General features: G+C 40.1%; 2 protein-coding genes across 4 annotated transcripts; one reads left to right on the top strand and one right to left on the bottom strand.

Moving 5' to 3' along the window:
* Nucleotides 1–4387: 4387 nt before the first annotated feature.
* On the bottom strand, nucleotides 4388–11380 carry MAIP1 (matrix AAA peptidase interacting protein 1). Of its 2 annotated transcripts, none has more exons than XM_075512192.1 (5): nucleotides 10940–11380; nucleotides 9482–9553; nucleotides 7577–7703; nucleotides 6514–6557; nucleotides 4388–4809 (listed from the first exon to the last, which is right to left on the bottom strand). In XM_075512192.1, exons 1-5 carry the CDS (start codon nucleotides 11255–11257, stop codon nucleotides 4753–4755), a joined length of 618 nt encoding a protein of 205 aa, XP_075368307.1. In that variant the 5' UTR covers nucleotides 11258–11380; the 3' UTR covers nucleotides 4388–4752. The 2 variants fall into 2 exon arrangements, with proteins under 2 accessions (XP_075368307.1, XP_075368306.1); XM_075512191.1 differs by lacking the exon at nucleotides 6514–6557 and adding an exon at nucleotides 6620–6770 and having other exon boundaries at nucleotides 10940–11292.
* Nucleotides 11381–11510: 130 nt separating this feature from the next.
* On the top strand, nucleotides 11511–21380 carry TYW5 (tRNA-yW synthesizing protein 5). 2 transcript variants are annotated; one of them, XM_075512190.1, is made up of 8 exons: nucleotides 11511–11658; nucleotides 12659–12813; nucleotides 15874–15943; nucleotides 16834–16878; nucleotides 17438–17575; nucleotides 18489–18576; nucleotides 19110–19226; nucleotides 20988–21304. In XM_075512190.1, the coding sequence occupies exons 1-8, from the start codon at nucleotides 11572–11574 to the stop codon at nucleotides 21242–21244; spliced, it is 957 nt and encodes a 318-aa protein (XP_075368305.1). In that variant the 5' UTR covers nucleotides 11511–11571; the 3' UTR covers nucleotides 21245–21304. The 2 variants fall into 2 exon arrangements, with proteins under 2 accessions (XP_075368305.1, XP_075368304.1); XM_075512189.1 differs by lacking the exon at nucleotides 11511–11658 and adding an exon at nucleotides 11683–11935 and having other exon boundaries at nucleotides 20988–21380.
* The last annotated feature ends 1779 nt before the right edge of the window (nucleotides 21381–23159 follow it).

Raw genomic sequence — 23159 nt, 5'->3', positions numbered from 1 at the left:
GCCCAGCTACATAGGCAATGCTTGCTTTTCTAACAGCCAAGTACCTCTTCCTGTGCGTGGTCCAGTGCTCAGAGACCAACTGTCGCATCCACATGTGAGGGAAGGACAAAGCTGGAAACACTTCCCATTACACACACTTGTACCCCATCTCATATAAGCTGGGAGCCATCATGTGACTACAGCCTGTGAGGAATCTCAAAGGCCCCCACCTGCAGTCAATGAGGCACATGGGGCAGAAAACAAGTTTAACCACACCACACAACTAAAAAGAGAAGCACAGGACTTGTGAAGTTTTGAAGGAGTATCATCACTATTGTGACAAACAATAAGACTTTTACTACTAAACAGCTTTCCAGCCATAAGACCTTAAAATAATTAACTAAATATAACCTAAAGTGAAGGTAAGGTCAAGCTTGAACATGCCTTAAAAACTGGAGAAAGTTGAATGTGGCCCCAGAATTAATCAAGACAATGCTGGGACAGGAGGGAAAGGAACCACAATCAACATGATAAATATATTTTAAAATGCAAATACAAAACTAAGGCTTGCTACTGTCACACGCTAAGGTGCCTGTGTGAATTCACACGTACAACTCATCTTTCCCATATTAAGAACGCTGTTAAATTGCCACTTTAAAATCGGTAGGCACTGCAAAGAGAACACAAGACACTATCGTTGACTCGATGAAAGCCAGTAAGAATATCAAGACTTTTTAATAAGACAAGTCTAAATGATTTAAATAGCACTTCAAGGAGAATCAATGCCTCTACCATTTTATTCTTTTTCCCTCTTACACTCAATGCCAGTCACTTCCCAGCCACAATAGCTTTGTGACCAAGGCCATCTACTGGTGAGTGGGGTGTGCAAATTAATGGGGTTTTTGTTGGCCAGATTTAATTAGTGCTTGTCAAGATTTAGACACATGCATTGAAATTGTGCCAAGCAGCTGTTTACAGTTGAGCAGAGTCAGTAATTAGTAGACACGACCACAGTTTTGAATGAACAAATAAATAAATAAAGGCTTCCCAAACTCCACATGAACCTAAAGAAACTTCGCCCAGGGGAGAAGAATGTGGTACTCTCAATCTCCATCCCCAGTTCAAGCGTAGTCCAGACACCTTGTGACCTCACTGTTCTGTGTAACGTGAATCAGAAATGCCAGCGTTGCTAATAGAGATATGAGTTTTACCCTAAAAATTACTACTAGACCTGGTAACATTGTTTTCAAGAATTACTGGGGTCTGAATGAAGAAGTATGCAAGCTAAAACTGCAAATATTTTAGATCAGTATGTATGGGGATTTATAGGCTATACACCATAATTACAATTGTACTTGCCCTCCTGACTTAAAGCAACAGAAATGGAAGTCAGGCAATGAGATGGAAGGCGAATAAAGCACACCCAAATCCTTACACACTGTGATTTCTAAGGTGATGTCTGAGACAAGTCAGCAAGAGAATTTGGCAGTGCTAGCATGCTGTGACACAGAGATCTCCACATTGTTGTGGTGTTCCCTGTTCAGCATCATTACTCCTAAATCATGAAGATGTTTCTAATAAAACACTTCCTTAAGCTCTTTTTAAAAATTCGGTAACACTTAAGTTAGTTATTATGATTTTGAGAGTAAGGTGTTTGAATGGCAGCACTGGAAATCCCCGAATTACAAGACAATATTCTCCTCCATCTTTGCCTTTAAGTCTTAGATCAAGATGAAGCAAACTTAACCCTTTACTGGTCCTTTTTGCCACGAGAATTTGGGACAACCTTTATAGTATATAGAAACGTATTCACTAGGAGCTAGCCTGAAGACACTAAATATATTTCTTACCTTAGATAATAGGAGGTTTGGGTAGATATATTTGGCTGGCAACGTAGAAACCAGAAGTTCCTATTTTGCCTGAACAAGCAGCATGGAAGAAAAGTGTTTCCACAAGAGAAAATGTGGATGCCATAAGATGACAAATGCCCCTCACTGACATTCACTTCAGTCTGATTAACTCCTACAGTGATCAGATTTATGACAGAGAATTTATGGACAGCAGGTAAAAAGGAGGCAAAGCTTCCTGTAACCTTCAGTGTCCTCTTCTTAAAGATGTACATTTGTCCATTCCTTCCAAGTTGGGTTTGGGGTTGTTTTGTGGGGGGTTTTTTTTGGGGGTGCTGGATTTTTTTCTGAAGCCAACATTAGACTGTAAATCCAGTTTAATTACACCAGTTTTATTCACTGTGGAAGCAAACCACTTTCCAGTACAGTAAGCTTAGTAATTTACGTGCCTTTACAATTTATTTTTGGTGCACTAAGGCCATGGGTAGTTCTGCATCTGATGGAGATTTGTAGTCTCCAGGAATAATTTTTAAAATGAAGATTAGAGGGGGAAAAAACCCCAAACATCCAACAGCTGCAGCCCCCCAACCCACAAGACAAACACAACTGTGAAAGAATAAAATAGCACGTGTAAATTTCCAATGACATCTTTTTTTTTCAGCAAAACTGTGTTATCATCAATTTGGAGCACATTCATATCAAGTCACAATTTCATAGTGAACAAAAAAAAATTTTTTTTCATTATTAGTCATACAGAAGGGTCTACTCTGCCTTTGCTTCCAAAAATGCAAAAATGGAGCACTCACTACTAAAAGGGCAATCCCTCATCAGTCACCACAAGAGACTCCCATTTTGACATATCCAATCAAACAAAAAAGATAAAGAAACCCAAATTAAAAATTAAGATATACCAGCATTTCTAGATAGACCTCCGTCACTTTAATGTGAGAGCAGACACTCGTGATTATAAAGATGGCTTCACTAGCTTTTGTCTTTGCTCCGTAATAATGACTTCTCTTCTAGGTGCATCTGCACACTTAACTAGTGTTCTGCTTGTTTCTCCTGTTACTATGTTAAATACTGCTGATTGCAGCTTCTTGCAGCACATCATTCAGTGGCCAAACTGGACATGCTACCATTTAGCATCACTCCAGCAAATGGCCCACAGAATAATAAACATTTTTTGCTTTGCCTCAAACTTTTCCAGACTGACTGCATACAAAATGGCTATATATAATTTTAAATACAGATTTTTATTTCTTCCCTGAAGACAAGGCGCTCTGTCATCACCGAACTTTGTCTAGAGGACAAATCACAAATTCTCCATTATGAGGCCAGGCTGCTGCTGCTAAGGCAGAGCAAAATACCATAACTATTTTGCCAAGATTTGACATAAAAACTTGTTGACAGGCTTTAGGCATTCTTCTCATTAAATCACTGCATCAAAAGAGCTGAACTATGGAAAATTTAATTTATACTTTTCAATCACAACTATTGTGAATCACAGTAATTATACTTACTTTACACTTTCAAAACACTGCACGAATCTCTACAACATGCTTGGATAGAAAGTTAGCTTTATCTTTAAAGTTGAGATAGGGGATAAAAAAACCAGTTCTGATGATCTCCTGTTGATCTGCATATAAAAATCTCAAGCTACTTACACCAGGGATCTCATGTTCCAGAAACAGGGATAATCTGACAGTTGGGAAATTGTCAAGTTCCTACATCTAATTTTAATCATTTGCTCATTTCTTCAACAAGCATTTCAAACAGAGGACTTCATTTAGTTTCACTGTCAGGTCCTCTTTCAAATTCATGTTTTGACTGATTTTTCTTTCATACACCTCTAAACTTGGAATTGCCTGTATGTTATTGAAAGGAATGTTGCTTTTATTTTTATATGTATATATGTGTGTATACGAGGAGGAATTAGGCATAGCGGGAGTGAAAGGGTTAACAAGATTGAAGTACTGAGGGTCCAGGTCATGTCCGAGGGAAGGAGGCTGTGTGTCAGGAGCAGGGGTGGATGGGATTGGAGGGAGATAGGCAAGCTCGTGATTTTTGTTGTGAAGAAAGGAACTGCAAAGTTGCAAACAGACAGCCAATCGTATTAGCTGAAGGGACGCATGAAGGACGCGTGAACAAGACATATAAACCAATACGACTTCTCTCAGTAGCGCATGTACAAACAATTGGAAAGTATATAAGCCATGTAATATTTCAATAAAGGGTCTTCGATTTACCCCTCGATCGGAGTCCGTGCATCAATCCGCTACATGTATATATATATACACAGAGATATATCTTTGATCCATTTTCCCAGTGCAATGCTAAAAGTTTTTTCTTACTCCAATCCTGTACTAAATACTGATAATGGCTCTAACTTTCTTAATCTCAAATATATTCAAAAGCAAGATTACCTCAAAATGAACTGCTGAGGCTAGACAATTTAAGAAGTCCATCTACCTCTATTTCATCTTGCATATTATTCAGTTTTATACTGTACAGTCCCTAGGGAAAAAAGAAACATATGAAAATAACTCAGAAGGGCTACCAGCCATGAAAGTGTTGTTTATCTTCAAGTAGTACCATTTCTTCTCAGAATGTAAGACGACATACCCGTAATACCAGCCTGTGGGAAACTGCGCTGTGTAAATGCCTTGGATGAGCATTAGTACTAATTAAACTTGTACTAGCCTGTTCCAGGGAAAAGGCTTTATTGTAATACCGCAGCATAGTGCGAGTTTCAGAAACAATTTTGGGAAATCAAACATACAAAATTCATCCCTCTTTTGAAGAAGGCAGGAAGGGAAAAAAAAAAAAAAAAAAGAGACAAAAGCAGCCTGATATTTGTTACATCAGAACATTTACAATGGTACATAAAAAGCCTGTAGAAGGCATTTATTCTAATAGCCTTGGATGCTCAATCCGTGTAATTGTCCAGTCTGGTTTTGCTCCTTCTGTAAATTCCCTCTGGAACCTGGAAAAGGGAAGACAGTAAGTGAAGAGTTGTTAAAATTTACGTGATCCTTAAAGAGCTACTAACACCAGCAAGAAACCATGAAGAAGTATTTTACTTCAAAGTTATTCCTGTAAAAGCACCTTAGGCTCTGATGCTTATGCCCCAAAATGGAAGATCAAAATTAATTCTACAGTAAGAAACAAAGTGCAGAACGTTTTGGTTCAAACCCCTCAGACAGGATCAAGTAACAACAGTAAAGATCCTGATATCAAGAAAGCACTCAGTTTTCATAGCAGTAACTATGAATACAGCTTCTTGGCAGATCTTCATCTCTAAATAAAGGGTTTCATTTAATGGGATGGCAACTGCAGTGTAAAGGGAAACCACATGCTCCACATTGTACCTGAAAGTTTTCATTTTTACTGAACTTACTTTAAAAAGTAATATATTTTCAGAAATACATCAAAGATGAAGCTAACCGTAGTACTGAATCTCCCTGAAAGACAATTCTGCAGTTGTTGATAGGAAAATGAAAATGTCCATCCCTGTTTTCAAAGAATCTTCCTCTTCCTTTTGCAGTCATTAATGCCTTCCTCCCTGAGCATGCCAGTTCTGACTGCTCATCATCTAAAGACAAGGCTGAGCTTCAAACTGAATATTCATGCTCCCAAGTAGCATGCATATTGTGGACAAGAGCAGTATAGTCTCATTGCTTTGCAATTACATGCAAATCCACTCCTGGAAACTGTCTTCTCCAGACACCCAAATACTTAAGGCCTGTAGTACCTTTGCCAATTTGAGTTTAGGTTAGCACTGTAAATAGCAGAAGGAACGCATACTTGCAAAGATCTCTCTGCTGGGGATTAGGAAGGGATATTTAGGGCTTTAAGGGGAGGCTCTTGAGGTTAATGGAGCCACAGAAGCCTCCAACTCTAAAAAAGATGCTGAATTCGGCTAAGGGATGGATCCACAAAAAATCCATCCAGGCAAAAAGCACTGGTGTCCTCAGAGTGTTTCTTTTGTTTCAGAGCTCCTGATCATCTAGACCCCTTAGTCTCTCCATTTCAAACACGGGTGTAGAAATTATTGATTATATTGCATTTCTCTCACAAAAATTCTCACTTTTTCCAACTTCTGAGAATATTATTTTCAGTACATTTTGCAAACTGCGCAGATCTTTCTGCACTGCTCCGAGATCAGTACGCTAATACAGACATTACAAGCATTTCTATGAAAATCCATCTACCTAATGTGTGCTTTGAGGGCTTGGATCAGAGTGGCATAAATTATCTGAACACCAGGTGATGCCTGCTTTGTTCTGCCTTTCCGCAGAAAGCATTTGGCTAAAAAATTTCCTCTTTCATGAGCTACTTTTTCAGCTAATTGCTGTTCTGACTTTTGTGCGGGAAGTGACAAGTCAGCAGCACGACACTTGACTGCTTGGCTTGACTGCACTGCTGTTAGGTGTACTACAATGGGAAACAAGGACTGATATTGGCCTATTTCCTGAAAGCTGCAGCAGTATAAGAAAGGATCAGAAACCTCATTCAATGCTTCAACTATTGCTCTTCCTGACAGAGAAAGAATTCCCATTAATCTCAACTCAGAAGTGATGTAATAACATAATGACTTTAAGAGGGTATTTAAAAAATTTGGCCCTAGAATAAAAAATGGAAAGCTGGATGAGAACTGAGATTAGAATCAAGGTAAATTAAAACATACCAAGTTCTGCACTGGTGAATGTGTGAATGCTTTCAGTTCCCAAACTGCTTTCCACAGAGCCAGCCCATGTCCATGAAGAAAAAAAAAAAAGGACAAGTAAACTTACTCATAGTTTGCTGTTAAAAGATGTCTTTTTTCTTTTGTGCTTTCATCTCCAAACACGATCTGGAAAACTTTGGTTTCACCTGGTACTTCATCAGGTAGGTTAGCACCATTCAGATACCAGAAACGCATCAGAATACTAACAAACTTCCTTCCTGTTGGAAATAAATTAAAGCATAAAGTAGATCTCATTTTTCTCATTGACCAAAGACTGCTATCTAGCATATATTCTAGTGAGACGCTGGAAGGGCAGCTGACTTTAGCCTTAAAGGATGCATGATAGAATAATGAACAATAAATCTATTTAAAGCCATATTCATGCTGTTTAGCAACAGTAAAATTACACTCTGTAGAAAGGTATGTATTGTATCATGAGTGTTGCATGACATCATACATAATCAAACCGTATGAAGAAAAGCTGGTTACCACAAGGTCCAAAGCCGACTACTGATCTACGAAAGTATGTAGAGTAGTTGAAACTCAGGAGCAAACTAAGAGAAAAAAAACTCCCTATCCCCCAAAACAGGAAAAAAGCTCACTGGGTCTGACAATTTGAAATGCTGATTGGAAGACCCATGGTTAGACTATAAACCATCGCAACTGTGTCCGATAGTGAACTAAGCACATAATTCTGGTATTTAACCAAAAGAAAAACTTGTCTGAGCTCATCACTAGCTTAAAAAAAATAATCAAGAAGTCCTAGAACAAAGTATATTCCATGAAAGTAGAATAGACGTGAAGACAGCAACATTTATTTCATTATCCAGCCTTCACTATTCTTCTTGGAAGATATATTTTCATTGCTGAAGCAACAGCTTGCTGCATATAGTAGAATAATTGTTTTTGAATGTTTGAGATTGCTAAGAAGATGCTAAGGATCTGTAAGGAGAATGCCTGCTTAGTAGCAAAACCAGGAAATAAGACTGCCCATTGCTGAAATGTTTTAGAATTCTAAACATACCATCATCATCATAGTAAATGCGAACATCTCCTTCTGTCGTGTACATGATTGCATCAATGTCAGCTGCTAAAGCATCCCTGTGGTTGTCAGGGAGCAAAGAAATCTTTTCCTTCAGCACCTGAAGTACCTAAATTCAGAAAAACTGTCAGTTTTTCATTAGGAAATTGAAGTAACAATCTTTTCTACTGCAGTTAATAAAATGAGCTATATTGCTACAACATTTGTATAAGATATAAAACAGCAGAAGTCAAAAAGCACTGGGAAGTTTGGGTGCTCCCAAAACCTAATTCAGCGATGTTAAAGGAGATCCATTTAATGCTCAAACCAATGAAAACAAAAGTATTTTAAAAAATGTTTAGAAAAGGTATTGTCAAAACAGAAGTTGCAAAGCAAGGCATGTAAGCCCAGAAAATACCAGTTAAGCTTGCTTCCACAATCATACTTACACTCTGCCTTCTCACTGCTGATTTCTTGCTATGTGTATATTCCTTGGCTTTTGATTAAATTATTTCTTAGTTATCTTTCACAAATTTCTTTGAAAATCAGTTCTATTACCACTAAGTTTATCTTTGTCATTTTGTTATCCACATTCCCATTAGAAAAAGTTTAAACACCTGCAAATCAGAAAAGACTGAAAAATCATTGCTGTGGGACTTCAGTTCCGTACTGCATTCATATCCATAGTATTTGAGTGTCCTAAGACCTACACAGCTGTGTTAAGTAGAAAAAGGGTGTGGTACACGAACTGAACAGAGGCATCACCTCAAACACCACATGAGAAAGACACATCACAAGGAAGGATGAAGCCCTGCAGCACTTATTTTTAACTCATACTCAGTTTTTAGCCTAACTTGAATTGCCATTTTTGAGTAACAAACAAATCCAGAGGTCACATAGAAGCAAGAGGCGATCTTCACTAGAAGACATTGGTTTCTAATACATTTTGCCGGTATAAAATTCACTGGCCAAAGCAACAACAAAGTAGTGTGGTATCACAACCTCACCCACTACATGCTCTGGTTACATGAGGTCTCTGGATCAATGTTAACCCGATCACCTGAAGAATTTAAGATGAGCAGAGGAAGAGGAGATGCTCTTTCAAAACAACTGTAAGAAACAAACTCACATTTTATTGCTATCTCTGCTCAGAGAGAGGAGGCAAGATTGTCCCGTGGGGATGCACTAGAACAGCACCAATACTTTTGCTGCAAAGGCATGGGTGGCAATAGGGCAGGCCAAGCTGACAGCCAGTAAGATGGCAGACATAGACCTGAAGTATCTCCTCCACTTGACTCTGATGCATCTGCTACCTCCGTCCCCTGGGAAGGCCAAGACAACTTCAGCAATTAAAAATTCATAAAAACACAGAACATGCAGCACCGATGTTTAACTAGCCAGGTCAGCCATATCCCTGAGACCATGACACAAGACTGAGGTCTTCTAGCCGAAACCAGTAATTGGCTGTATGATCTGCTTGGGGGTGGGAATGTATTAGTGCAGCAGGGATGAGCACAAACCAGTTCCTTTCTTCATCAGAATTCTAGTGCACAGACCGAAAGCATCAGCTATCTGCCTACACCAACAGAGGTATACAATTCCGCCTGCCATCCAGAACCCACCACCTTTCAATCCTTTCCAGTACACCAGCAATCTTTCTGGCAATTGGTCCTTATGCTAAAGGGCAAAAAAATATATATTTTTTTAAATACAGTAACTTTAAATTAAGTTTCATGCCTTGAAATTAAACGTAAAAAAGCTGCAGGACAAAAAATTGCTCTGTTCTGCATTATGCTGTTTTTCCCAAATTAAACCAAACTGCCAGTATTTGTAGATAATGACAGGCTGAACGCATGTTGTTTCATAATGGAAAATCAATTGCTAGAATAAGAGATGGAAAGCATTTACCTCTGCTGACACAAGTTCATCCAGCAGGTCAAGTTTACGCTGAGATAGCAGCTTTGAAACAACAGAAAAGGCCTACCAAAAAAAAAAAAAAAAAAGAGAGAGAGAAATACATTAAAAAATAACGCTAGGTTGGCTTATTTTTCAGACAAATCCATCATTATGCAACAAGCTACCCAAATATTCCATGATTTAAGATTTCAATGTTTGCAGGGTATACCACCATTGAAATGGAAGCCCTCCAGCATTAAAAAAGTGATTCCATGAACTGATAAAAACATAAGGTTTCTTTTCAGTCTCTTATTTAAAGCATCAAACCTTTTGACAACAGGCAAGTGAACACACAGCTTACTAAAAAAACAAAAAGGCATTACAGTAATCTATATAAGTTGGTTTTATTCTCTTTTTTATAATTCAAACAGTCCATGTCTTTCCCTGTAAATATTTTGTTCCCCTTCCTCTCTTCCCAGCTCATCTCCTGGTTTCCGTTAAAACAGAAGCTCCAGTTTATAAAATTTCTTTATAAATCTCGTTTAGTCTCTAAACTTCAGGAAAGTCAACTCCCTTTTTCCCCTCAATTTTGCAGGTATAGTTACACAGAATAAAGCCTCTACATATTCAAATAGTGGACTTGTGAAATGCTGACAGAGTGTTTAGGATTCTATGGCAATTAAAAGCAAACAAAAAAAGAAGGGCAAGGTAAAACAGGTGGTTCTGCACGCACATCAACTAATTTGGTGTAGGGTTTTTTTTGTCTCTTGAATTGATCTTAAGCATTTTAACATTCTGTCCCCTACCACCCAGTGTGTTGTTTTGGGTTGGGTTTTTCTGTTTAAATTAAATATAGTAACTGAAGTTTCACAGCAGGTAACTGTAACTTTTACATGATTAGCTTTGACACTACATCTTCCACACATCTTGCTGACAAAGCTTATTGGGCTTGTAAGTTTGGAGAAACAAATTCGTGCACCAGCTCTATGCCTGCCTAAGCTTTGTCATTTTAGGAAAACCAGCTACGAAGAGATACATTTCCCTTTAAAGTCTCTAAAACATCTAGAAGCACCTTCCTTCACACTGCTTTGGGGGATGGCTAAACCAGCTCATTTTAATTCTGGAATCTGGGAAAAGAAAACAAGAAAAGTCTGAGGAAAAGCGCACCTCCGGTTATTCTCACTTCCTCCAGAAGTGAGGTACTTGGAGCCAAAAGCGGGGAACTCCATCTGTTTCACACAGAAGTCTGAGAACCGAGCGAACACAGGCGCTACGACGTGAAATTAAACCCGCCAGGGCAGCCCCCTCAGGAGCCTCAGCGGGGCCGCTCCGAGGTGCCGCCGCGGGCCGGGGCGCAGCCAGCCCGGCTCGGGCACCCCTCCCCTCAGGCAGGCGTCCAGGCCCTTCTCCTCCCCCTGAGGCACCGCACCAGGCCGGGGGACCGAGCCCCGCCGCCCGTTCGGCGCTCACCTGCTTGGCCCCCCGCGTGAACTCCTCGATGCTGAACTCCTGGTCGAAGTAGAGGCGGATGAGGAGGTAATAGAAGCGGGTGCGGAGCCAGGCGAAGGGGCTGGTGATCCTCACCACCACCACCCGCCGCTGCGGACCCTCGGCCTCGGGCCCCTGCCCGGCGGTGCTGGCGAACCGCGCGGCAGGCCGGAGCGGCCGGACCCGGGCCAGCGGCAGGGCCGAGGCGGCGGCGGGCGGCGGCGGGACCCGGGCTGCCCCCGGCGCCGCGAGCGCGCGCGCCAGCCAGCAGCCGCGGCCCGGAGCCGCGCGCAGCGCCATGATGCCCGCTGCCCCGCCCCGTCCGGCCGCGGCGCCCGCTCCGCGGGAAACAGAGCCGCCGCCGCCGCCGGTTCCCCCGCGGCGGGGCGTTCTTCGGAGGCCGTGGAGGTCCGGGTGACCGGCGGTTCCGGATCGCGCTGGCTCAGAGAAGCGCGCAGTTTTCCCCAGGACCCCCGCTCCCGGATAAGGGAGGAATCCGCGGGTTGCCCGGCCCTTGCCTCGCGGGGGCGGGGCGCGGGGAACGTTTCTGCGCGAGCTCTTCTTTCCGGGGGGAGCGGCGGGAACGGACGCGGGTCACCGGCGCGGAAGCGGCCATGGAGCGGCGGGAGCAGCCGGCGGTGCCGGTGGCGCGGCTGGCCGGGGTGACGCGGGAGCAGTTCCTGCGAGAGATCTACCCGCGGGTAGGGCTCTGCTGCTCTCGCCTCGGCACACCCAAGCGGCCCCGAGTCGCTCCGCAGTGCCGCGGGGCAGGGTGGGCTTCAGCGGTGGCGGCGGGCCCGGGGCAGCCGCCCGAGCCGGCTTCGCGCAGGCTGGGTGTTGTGAGCGGGGCCCCCGCTGGAGCGGGCTGGGACTGTACGGGGAGACAAGGGCAGACGGAAGGTTTCCTGCGGCACCTCCTCGCCTGGCAGAGCTAGTGCTGACAAACCGCGGGTTTGGGCTGTATGTGCTTCGTAAAAGGTATCGTCATCCGTTAAATTGAATGTGAGTTTAGGAGCAGGGAGCTTCCACAGGCAAATCTCAGCTGCAGGAGAGCTCTGAGAGCTGATCTCTCTGTGAGTTAATTTGCTTTGACAGTGGTTAAAAAAAGTGCGATTGCTGGTTTTGTTGCTTTGTCATCGCTCCTTCCTTTTTTTCTCCAAGGTCCCGATTCAAAGCAAAAGTGTCTTTCTACTGATTTTTTTGTGTGCGCTGGATCAAACCTGTTTGTGGTTGTCAGCATCAAGGAGCCTTAATATAGGTGGAAAGCGCTTCTTTCATGAGAACATATAGCACTACCATAGCTCACAGTCTACATCTTAACTGTATGGGCTTTTGTCTGCTTTCTGCTAAGCTCTGGCTAGAATGACTAAAGCTATTCCTTAGCCTGGCTAGATTCCTCAGTGGCCCCACCACAAAGTTAGCATTAAAATTGTCTTTGCATCTCCATATTCTTCCTTATCCTGCTAGCAAAGAGGATATAGTAAACAGAGAAACAGTCCCACGATTTACTGCATTTTATTTCAACATTCAGCATTCTGATTTGCCTTGTTCATTCGTGAGCAGATCAGTTGTGACTTTGTGTAGTGGGTCCCAGTATTCAACTGACTTGTTTGCATGTACTTCGTCTGAAAAACTAATTCTGTTTTTTTTTCCACTGGATGCTACGATCATTTCACTATTGAATTTTTTTTTGTTCCTTAGAGAAAGCCAGTAGTGCTGAAAGGAATGGAACTGGGCACTTGCACAACCAAATGGACAGTAGATTACTTGAGCCAAGCCGAAGGATCTAAAGAAGTAAAGATTCATGTTTCTGCGGTGCCACAGATGGATTTCCTCAGTAAGAACTTTGTGTATAGGTACTTCATTCCAAGGCCTCTTGTATTTTAAAGGCATGTGCTTGTAACTTTCAGACATACAGGGTATCTGTTTGAAGCTGAGGGTGAGAATATGAAGATACTTTGTGAAAACTTTAAATTACATATCAAAGCGCTGTCCTTGATTTCCCCCTCTTCTTTTCATTCCACAAGTATTTCAACACCCTGAATAAATACTTACAGGGTGAAAGGAGGGGCCAAACAGGGCCTTAAAAGTGATGGCGTGAAGAAGTGTTTAAAGGTATTTTGACAGAGCGCTCTTGTAGGAAATTTGAGCCTGGCATTTGCTGGCATTAATTAAAAAACCAAACTAAAACCGCCTTGATACTAGATGATAGGCTACTTTGTCCTAATTATATGGTGCGTTTTCAATGTTACTGAATAGTGCTGGTTTCTGACTCACCATGTGTCTGAACCTCTTTGAATGCTGGCATGTGGCAGGCATGCTATTCCACTCTAGAGGGATGTTACTAATTAAAACCAAGCTCCTTTCAAAGTTAGCATGTGCAGTTCTCAGAATGTTCAAACTCCCGGATACCACACGTTTCACCAGCTCTTTAATCTTGATGTGGGTCACATAAACTCTTGATCTCCTCTGAAGTTCTTCTCATGTAGCTGCCAAAACATTTCATCAGAGTTCATCTAATCTCAGTCATTGTGTTGCTCTTCAAGGGTAAATGCCTTTATTTTAGTTGTCGTTTGTTTTCCCTAAGTGGGAACAAGATGTGTTCAGTCTGTTAAACTTTTAAGAAGGCAGAAGCATATGCTGTAAGTGTAAACAAGCTGTAAGTCTCTCTGAGCTGAGTCTGTAGTTCAGGGGAAAAAACATCTTATAATCATGCTATGTTCTGCTCACTGCATAATGAACTTTTGAATCTTTGAAATTAGGTCGTACTTGAATGACTTTGCCTTATCTCCATATTTCCTTTTCCCTGCTCTATTTTGTTTCTTCTTATAATACTTCTTACTATGATTTCACATACAGTTGATCCGGCATGCTAGTTTTAGCAGGTTTGTAGACAGCCATACGGAGGTGCTCTGATGGTGCTTACTTATAGCAGGTGTTAGGACTTTCACCTACTTCCCTTGAAATTCAGGAAGCTTTGACCCTTTCTACAGCAAGCCCCTCATTCTAATATGAAGGGAGAATAAGCAGAACTGAAAGAATAGAAACACTGAGGACTTAACATGCAGTTCCATGATTTTAAACTGATGCACGTGAGTAGTACTGCAGTCCTGTTGTAAGTTGCATGCTCCTACCCTGTCTTTGTGTTGGTTCTGGAACTCATTCAGCCACGTTGTGATGTGCTGCAGAAATCTGAATGTTTTTCTGCTGTTTTAGCTTTGCAAGCAGGTTCACCATGAGGTCAGATGAGTGCCAATGCTAGCGTAAGGGAGGAGATGGGATGATTAGGGTAAACAGCAAGAGCAGAGCTGTGGCAGCACCAGCGTGCACCAGTTTAAGCTGTCGTGGAGCTGTGCTCTCACTTTCTTCAGTAGAAAATGTAAATGGGCATGATATAACGGTTCAACTGAAGTCAGAGGGTTGGTTTTTGTTTGGTTGGTTTTCCATTGACTTCAGTGGTTGTTGTATTTGACTATTACAAACAAGCCTAAAAAGTTCAGAGAAGTGTCTTAAGTACTGTCAGATGCAGGTCACATTCTGGTAGAAGGGATAACAGGATCACGAAAAATTTTGCTTGAGGATAGTTTCCTCTTAACCCTGGGTACTTGGTGGTTGCTCTGAAATTTGATGTTTACATGCAATATATTCGTTATCCAGTGACACTTAATGTGAGATGGTGAGTTGAATGAACCATAACATTGAATTCATAACATAATATTCATAACAATGAATACATGTCCTCTTACTACTTGTGCTTGGTTTGCCATTCCGCTATCAACTGATGCCAAAATCTGTAATCCTTATGAAAAGCTCCCATTATTTAAATAAATATGTAACACTTTTATTGACTTCAGAAGGACAGGCTCTAATGCGCAGTGATTCTTTTTGAATCTTCTGAAGTTGTGTTTAATGAATTCAATAAAAACTGTAAAGAAACACTTGAAAATAGCAAGATTCCTGTGTTTTGCTCAGCTGAGGTAGCACATATCTAAAAAAAATCAGATAACTGAAATAAGTTTTATAGATCTACAAATGAAGATAGGTATCTGTTTTCATGCACAAATTCATAGCAGAAAATGCATAGATATAAACATATGTATATCACCTAGTAGTAGTATATCACCTATGTAGTAGTTCTCTTGATGCTGAGCTTTTCTGCAAATTTATAAAAAAGTACAGTAAACAAGCCTAATGACACACTGTTAGAGAAATAGTCTAAGCAAGTATTGTCAGGCATTGGCCAGAGTTTGAGTCTAATTTGACTGTGAAGAAATTTCTTGCACTGTGACTCAAACCATTCGGACATCTTAAGCTCAAGAGGGGATCTTATTGAAGTATATAGCTGATGGAGGGAGTAAAGAAGATGGAGCCGGATACTCCTCAGTGGTTCGTGGTGACAAGACAAGAGGCAATGGGCACAAGTTGAAATACAGGAAATTCTGTTACTATTTAAAGACACCCTCCCTCCCCCCCTTTTACAGCGAAGGTGGTCAAACAATGGAACAGGTTACCCAGAGAGGTTATGGAGTCTCCATCCTCGGACATATGCAAAACCCAACTGGATGCCGTCCTGGGCAGTCTGCTGTAGTTGACCCTGCTCTTGGCAAGGGATTGGACTGGAGGATCTCCAGAGGTGCCTTCCAGCCTCAGCAATTACATGGTTCTGTTTGGATATACATTGGAACAATTTAGTAAAGCAGAGAGGTTTGTAAGTGTAGGATTTCTATCTTTGTAGAACTCTTCAAACATCTGCTGCAAACACTGATTAGTCACCATGTTAAAAAAAAAAAAGCAGCAGCATATTACATCTTCAGTTATACTAGATATGGTAAGAGAGCTTATGATTTTAAACCTGGCATTTAGACCATGTGTTGTTACATTGATTCATTGCATAAATTTAAATATTTGTATTTCAGAACTCTGCCTTTTGATGTATTTGTACGAAGAGCAGCTGAAGTCAAACACAAGGAGTACTTTCTTTCTGAGGTAATTTCCTTAGTGTCACAGTTTCTTCTGTCAGTTATTTTGCCAGTATATGGAGGGGAAAATGATGAATTGCAATTTGAAGTCTTACTCCAGTAAAGCACTTGGTCTTAGATTTAACTGTTTTGTGTGGCTTGGAGCCAAGGGAAAAAATGTAGGGAGAAGTAATTTTTCTCGGAACTTGTTTTGTATGTGTACAGTGCGGTTAACTTCAGTCGTCCTGTTTCTGTTAACAAAAACTGCTTACATGAGCAAAAATTCCAGCATAAAATTTAGAAATCAAACCTTGCTTTAGAATAATAACTGTATCATTTACGTGTTTTGCAAGAAAATGTCGTGAAGATATTTTAGAGTTTGATTACATCTGCTATCAAAATACAAATACAGATTTATTGTAACATAATTTGTGAGTAGCAAATGTGTAGCTATCTTTACGTAGCAGTGTTCAAACTAGGGATTTGTCAGATCACTGTGATTAGGAAGCAAACAGTTTTGGATGCAGATGTGCTTTTCACCTTTTATGCTACATAGGATGCTGTTTTGAAGCCAATTGAAATAGCTTCCTGCATCAGTGTTCTGAAGAACTTAAATTATAATCTGCATTTGCTTTGAATCTGTTCAGTAACAGCAATGCTGAAGCAGTTGACAAGTGTCCCCCCCCCTCTACTCTTCTACTCTCAATGTATTTTTTCCATTTCTTGAGATGAACAGCAGGGAGCAGTAGAGTAAAGGCAGTATAACAAAGTAGCTGAATTTGTAAATGCCGTTTATTTGTACCATATTTTAATGAAGCCCTGCATTAGATTAATGAGAAAATACAGGCTCTTTATTTAAGCGTGTTTGTAATTCTTATTAAAAAACCAAAACAATTCTCTTTTTTGTGTTCTCTTCAGGATGAAAAATACTATTTGCGATCAGTGGGTGAAGATGCTAGGAAGGTGAGTTACTTGAGATTACAGTTCTAATATTGTAAAGTCACAGTTTAGGAATATTTTTAAAAGCCTGTTGTCATCCACTGGCTGTGTAGTACAGGCATACAACTTGTTTATGGTCACTTGGCCTGTGAATCTGAGTGGATTTAGGACAGAATATTTAAACCTAAGTGTCTAAAATAGTTGCTGTTATACGAGAGCTTAGCTGATCACTGAAGAGTACATTCCTCACCTCCCATTCTTTAGCTTTTGTTGTAAACTAATATAAAAGGATTTCTGATGATCTCTTGCTTCTTCAGTGTGATTTCTAGCAGCCATGATTCAAAGCAGTTCTCTGGCTGTTCTTATTAATATCATTGACTTATTAATATCATTGACAATATCATTCAATGCTGAAAGGGTGACCACTAAAAAGCATTGCGATTTTCAGCTATTTGCCAATGCTGAAGTTCTAGCCCCGTGTTTCATATTATGAGAAATGATAGTGAAGTGCTCCCTTATTTTAATGTGCTATATATGGTTCTCTAAGATATTATTCTCTAAGAGTTATGTCCTTTTTTTTCAGGATATTGCGGATATCAGAAAGCAGTTTCCTATTTTGGCAGAAGATGTTCAGATTCCAGAGTATTTTGAGAAGGAACAGTTTTTCTCTAGTGTCTTCCGCATCAGCTCAGCTGGATTACAGTTATGGACACATTATGATGTAGGTAGTACATGTGTTTAGCATAAAATATTGCAGATGGCATTATGGAGTTGAGATATTAAGGTGCAAATCTCTGACAAAGATCAGTTAATGATGACAAACTTCACATATTTTGAAATAGTGAAATGAATCACATTCAGCAGTACAGTGAATTTTAAATAGATGTATTATGTGGGCATAATATCTTACTGTTTTTATGTCTAATTCCATACTTGTAAGATTAAATTATGTTTGACTTTTTTTCCCTTTTCTTTACTGTTTTGAGTTTCAGTTAAAAATCTGAAACACAGTAACTTTCAACATTTTCATCTTCAAGATTACCTTCATTTTTTTATTCTAATGGCCAGATTGTTGGTAATTGTACAATGATTGTGGTGGTCTGTTGCTGCAATGCAGTAGATGCCAAATAAGATTGTCTTCTAACATTGTCCAGTGTAATTCTGAATAAATGTATTTATAAGAAAAATAGTTTTTTGTAGTATAATTAGGAAAAAGAATCCTTTATCAATAGAAAGTCAGCAAAATGAGGTAGGAGTAACACTGAAAAAGAAAAGGAATCCCAAATACATTTTGTATTACATGTTGCTGGTTTATATGCCTAAAGTATGGTATGTCTTTGTGTTTTAAGATGGAAGAACTTGATTCCTATTTAAGGAAAAAACCAAAGTTGTTGGAAAGCAATATTGTGTTTCCAGATATACTATTTGTCAAGAATGTGCAGCTAAGGGTATAAAGTAACTCACATTCTTGAGTTTTTTAGATTAACTATATGTGGAAGCTCTTTTAGCTAATTCTTAACGTACGAAGGTTTTAATAATTCCCTCTTTTAAGCTGATGATATTTTAGATTAGTTGCAGGCTATGTATTCATTCTTAACTCTTGGCTGACATCTCTCTTACTATGCTTATTCCAGGTAATGGATAACTTCTTAATCCAAGTAACAGGGAAAAAACGAGTTGTTTTGTATAGTCCTCAAGATGCACTGTATTTGTATTTATCAGGTATGCATGTCATATATATATCTAGTTCAGAGTTTGGTGATTGTAGTTGCCTTTCCAGCTCACAAGCGCTGCACTGTAGAAAAAAAATCACTAACAGACAGCTTGATGTAAAGGAAGTAATTTGGTCTCTTAACTTTGATCCTGTTTGCTTTAGTCAAAGCTAAGCATTTTAGTGGGGCAGGTTAGGAAATTTGCAAAGGAGCACAGCAGCTTTGCCTGGTTCTGTTTTCAGCACCTAACTGTGGAGGAGTACAGTGTTCTGTCTGGATTCAAAATGGTGTTTTAGATGTCAGGGAAAGTATATTTTAGTGTTAATAAGGTTGCAGTTACAGGAGAAATATAGACAACAGGAGAACATGTCTCTTCAGTAAATGAGGAGTGCCATCAGGTTTGCCTGGTTTTTAGAAGAGTTACAGAACAATAAACCAGTATTAAATTTGATTCAAGAACTGCCATTTCCAGCAATGCGATAATTTTTTGTTACTGTTGGAAGAGTAGGAACGTTTATTCATTACTTCTGAAAACTTTCCTAGGTACTAAGTCAGAGGTCCTGGATGTGGATAACCCAGACTTAGAGAAATATCCCCTTTTTGTGAAAGCCAAGCGCTATCAATGTTTTCTGGAAGCAGGAGATGTGTTATTTATTCCAGGTAAGTAACAAATAGTTCCTGAAAAATAGTTCCTTAAAAACACAATAGTTGTGTTTTTAAACAGTTTTGTTTGCAATTTCTCATTTCTAGGGATGGTCAGAGGTTACTAAAGCATTTCTGTGTTATAAGTAGGAGCGTCTAAAGACATTGGCAAAATTTGTCTACTTCTTCCAACTGTACTAATTAGCCTAATGAAAGGTATTATTATATCTACCTACAAATCTTACCTTCCCTCAAGATTACACTATATGCTTCTGAATTTGTGTCTTAATAGATTAGCACTATAAAATCAACTCGTGAAATCTGAAATTACTTCAGTGACCTGAGTTTTCTAATGACAGAATTTGAGTGAAATACCATTTCTGTTCTTCTGTAGCTCTGGCACTTAAGAACTGAGGCACGTGATTTGATGAGAATTATGGATGGTAGAGTTATTGGACCTTCTAGAAATCTATCATCACCTTTGGGGAACGGAAAGACAAGTCCTAATCATTTTTCTGCACAAGCAGAAAATATAAAGCTGCTTCCTGGGCTGAGATGACAATTCTGGTGATCAGGGAAAGGCATTTGAATTACTCCTATTGAACTATTCCTACTTGTTACTAAATTTTTATTTTAACTCATCATGAGCTTGTGGCAGATACTTATTCTGTTGCTTTTCATATTATCTAGGCAATATAAACAGGCCAGTAAACAAGAAGGCAGTAGGTTTTTAGGAAGTGTTAAAGTAGATTCTTAGCCTTGGACTCGTTACTTAATTTTGAACTTACTGTTTGTGTTTCTTTCTAAAGAAACTTTTGGTTACAGTTAGTGAAAGGTATGTCACAGTGTTGCTAATGTCAGCATACATAATTTGTGTTTTGTTCTACAGGAGTACAGATGCTAGTTTGTCTTTGCCAGTAGGTGTGCTGTTCCAAACTTAAGACACATTTGGCACTCTTAAGAATGACTGGGAAGTATAGGGATTTTTGAGTCCAGAGAATGGTGCTAGCTTTGTCAGCATTCTGGAATGCATACCACTGAAAAAAATGAGATGTTTTTTGAGAAATGTGTGTGGTTATTATGGAGAAGGTAGAAGCAGCCCCTCTTCCTAACCTGAAAGAAACTTCTTGTTCATTTCTCAGAATAAGCTTTTCTGTGTCTTTAGCACATACAAGCAACTAAGCTGCAATAAGCACAGCATTCAGTCTTTTGGCTTAAAATTGAAATAGGGTAAATATACTGTATTAAACTTATTTTTAAAATGTACTCAATGAGGCAAAAATGTCTTTGCTTCCTTACCACAGCCATGATGATTCGATTGAAAAGCCTCATGACTTTACTATGAAAAGATAAGCAATTTGCATGGGTGGCCTGGCTGACACTGGTGGTTTACATTAATGCTTGGACAATCTGTGCAAGGTTAGGGACTAATCTATGAAAATAGATATCTGCATTCAGAGTAGAGATGAGTGAGGTGAACAAGGAAGATGTCTTATTTTCATCCTACACATGCTTATCGTTTGCTTACATTTGAGGATCTCTCTATACTTCAGCAATTGTTACTTTTGTGTGAAGTTATAGATCGACGTAAATGTCTTGAGGAACTTCTTAAATTTGGTACAATGCGATATATTCAGGGATTAATATTTATAAATAAACAAAAAATACAGCAGTTGAGGCTTTTCCTCAACTAGATTTAGTGGCAATTCTGACACTTGTTATGAGTCATGTGGAAGTTTCAGATAGTAATTTTCATTTTAGACATTCTTCTTTCTACAGCTTTGTGGTTCCACAATGTAACCTCTGAGGAATTTGGAGTGGCACTGAATGTCTTTTGGAAGCACCTTCCTGCTGAGTCCTATGATAAGAGTGACACTTACGGAAATAAAGATCCCACGGCAGCCTCTAGAGCTATACAGATCTTGGACAGGGCCTTGAAAACACTTGAAGAACTACCCGAGGAATATAGGGATTTTTATGCTCGGAGAATGGTGTTACGCATCCAAGAAAAAGCCTATAGGAATGATTATGGATAAAATAACGCATTGTAATTCAGCAAGCTCCTATGAAAGTAGAAAATTGTATGTTAATATGGAAACTGTCCATATGTACATACATACACTTTCTGTAAGACTAATAAAAACTATGTTGATAAACTTTGTTATAGATGAATGTTTATCTTGTAGATTTTTTTTTCTTTGTTTTTCTTCATGTGCAGTGAGTGCACAGTCTGCTTGATCTGGCGATGGTCTCTCTTCTACAATGAGTCATACATTTGCAGTGCCTTCACTTACAACTTTACTTTTTTGGAGTGTTCTACTTAAATTTTTCTGAACAAAAGTTTTGGTATCTGGGCTGGGCTGACAGCATGTATGCTTATAAGTAACTGCACGTCTTCCTGAATGCTACCTCATTTACTAAAGTTCAGGAAAGCCATAGTAGTTTCTGAGGAGGTCCAAGAAAGCCATTAGTGGTGGTGGTGGTTGTAACGGTCATGGTTTCTTTTTGAGTAATAGTCTGGTAGTAAGTGTGGGGAGTTTCTCCTCCCCCTTGTGGTGAAACTGGGAGCGGGCATGGGGAAAAAAGCAAAATCTAATCATGCAAGGTTAAGCTTAGAATTGTGTAGCAGCTTGACTGCAAGGTAAATGATTTACCCCTTTCCTAGCTGAATAAGGTATTGTGCAGTAAACCTTGTTTGTCACTGCCCCGGAGCAGTCAGGCAGCATTGCTGTTTCTGCAGCTGTGAAACACTTGTAACTAATGTGCCCACAAATCCATCCAGCTACAGTCCTAGAATCTGAAATGAAGTTCATCGTTCTGGAGTAGATGTAGAATCTATTGGGAGCAGTGTTTGAGATGCATTATGTTACCAATGAAAGGGGGCTGCATTGCACCTTTTGGGATGGAGCCTGTTGTAGAGGCGTTACAGATTGCTACTTTTCAGCACATTGTGGTGCTTACAAAAGCCTTCTGAAATAAAGATGGGCATCTCGCAGAAAAGATAGGTTGCCATTGTCCCTTTGAAATCCCTCTGATGTTATTACTTGTGCAGTTTGGGGAAAGCAGCATTTATCTGACTTAGGTCAGTCTGTTATTTCTAGCAGTGTTTTTTGGGAACTGTAACTTCTCAAAAGCTCTTAGACTGAATAGGTATGTAGTGTTAATAAAGTGCTGGAAAAAACTTTCTCCAGAAGAGCAGGGGAGTGCAACACTGTGCAGATTATTCTTCTAAACCTGTTCTTCTTGGCAGTTCAACACAGTGAAAATAGTCTGCTACCATGTGAATGGGCACCCGGCCATCCTCATGAATAGACATGAATGGAACCAGCCAAGCGATTCTGATGGGCATCATTGTACGTTCTGAGGGTAGAATTTAAATTTGGGATCACAAATAGGCCTCCCAAAATTTTTGTTCAAAAACGAACAAGGACTGCTTGTGCATACTGCTGAGACACAATCTCAGTGTCTGTTAGGCTGGGGAAGCCTCTTGGCTTTGTTGGACTGGTAATGTCAAGGGCCCCATCTGAACTGCAGAGGTGTACAGAGCATATTCTTTGTCTGTTAGGACTAAATGGAGAGGCTCAGAGAGCCTGCAGGGCTAGACAAAGCTGTGTTCCAGCATTGTGCCTGCACAGCTATCTCTCTTAACTACCGGCGGTTTCTCAATATGCTAATAAATAGTACTGTGCTGATCCTCATTCTGCCATTCCTTGATTCTCCATTCCCAAAAGAGAGGTGCTAGCTTGGTCTTCTCAGGCCCCCTCAACACTCAAGTATAAATAAGGAAAGCTTCATGGAGCAGCAATCGGTGTATGAGTGATCTGCTTATGTTTCAGCTTGTGGGAAGTGCCTGCCATGCTCTAGGGGGAGGCGGGGAGCCATTTGGGGCTCTTGGAAAGAGGAGAAAGTAAAAGGAGGAAAATCCTGTCGGTCGAATGCATTCACTGCTGT

The sequence above is a fragment of the Mycteria americana genome, chromosome 9 (genome assembly GCF_035582795.1).
Source record: "Mycteria americana isolate JAX WOST 10 ecotype Jacksonville Zoo and Gardens chromosome 9, USCA_MyAme_1.0, whole genome shotgun sequence".
Lineage (NCBI taxonomy): Eukaryota > Metazoa > Chordata > Aves > Ciconiiformes > Ciconiidae > Mycteria > Mycteria americana.
Note: the sequence above shows the minus strand (reverse complement) of the source record. Positions and strands in the feature narration are given on the sequence as shown.

Bases quoted from the DNA above. Each gene is read 5' to 3' on its own strand.
- TYW5 (XM_075512190.1), top strand. From the start codon at position 11,572: ATGGAGCGGCGGGAGCAGCCGGCGGTGCCGGTGGCGCGGCTGGCCGGG. The intron at 12,814-15,873 runs GTACTTCATTCC...TTTGTATTTCAG, and splicing joins AGTAAGAACTTTGTGTATAG to AACTCTGCCTTTTGATGTAT. The intron at 16,879-17,437 runs GTGAGTTACTTG...CTTTTTTTTCAG, and splicing joins TGGGTGAAGATGCTAGGAAG to GATATTGCGGATATCAGAAA.
- MAIP1 (XM_075512191.1), bottom strand. From the start codon at position 11,257: ATGGCGCTGCGCGCGGCTCCGGGCCGCGGCTGCTGGCTGGCGCGCGCG. The intron at 7,704-9,481 runs GTAAATGCTTTC...TTCTGAATTTAG, and splicing joins ATGAACTTGTGTCAGCAGAG to GTACTTCAGGTGCTGAAGGA. The intron at 4,810-6,619 runs GTAAGTTTACTT...TCCCTTTTCCAG, and splicing joins CTTTTAACAGCAAACTATGA to GTTCCAGAGGGAATTTACAG.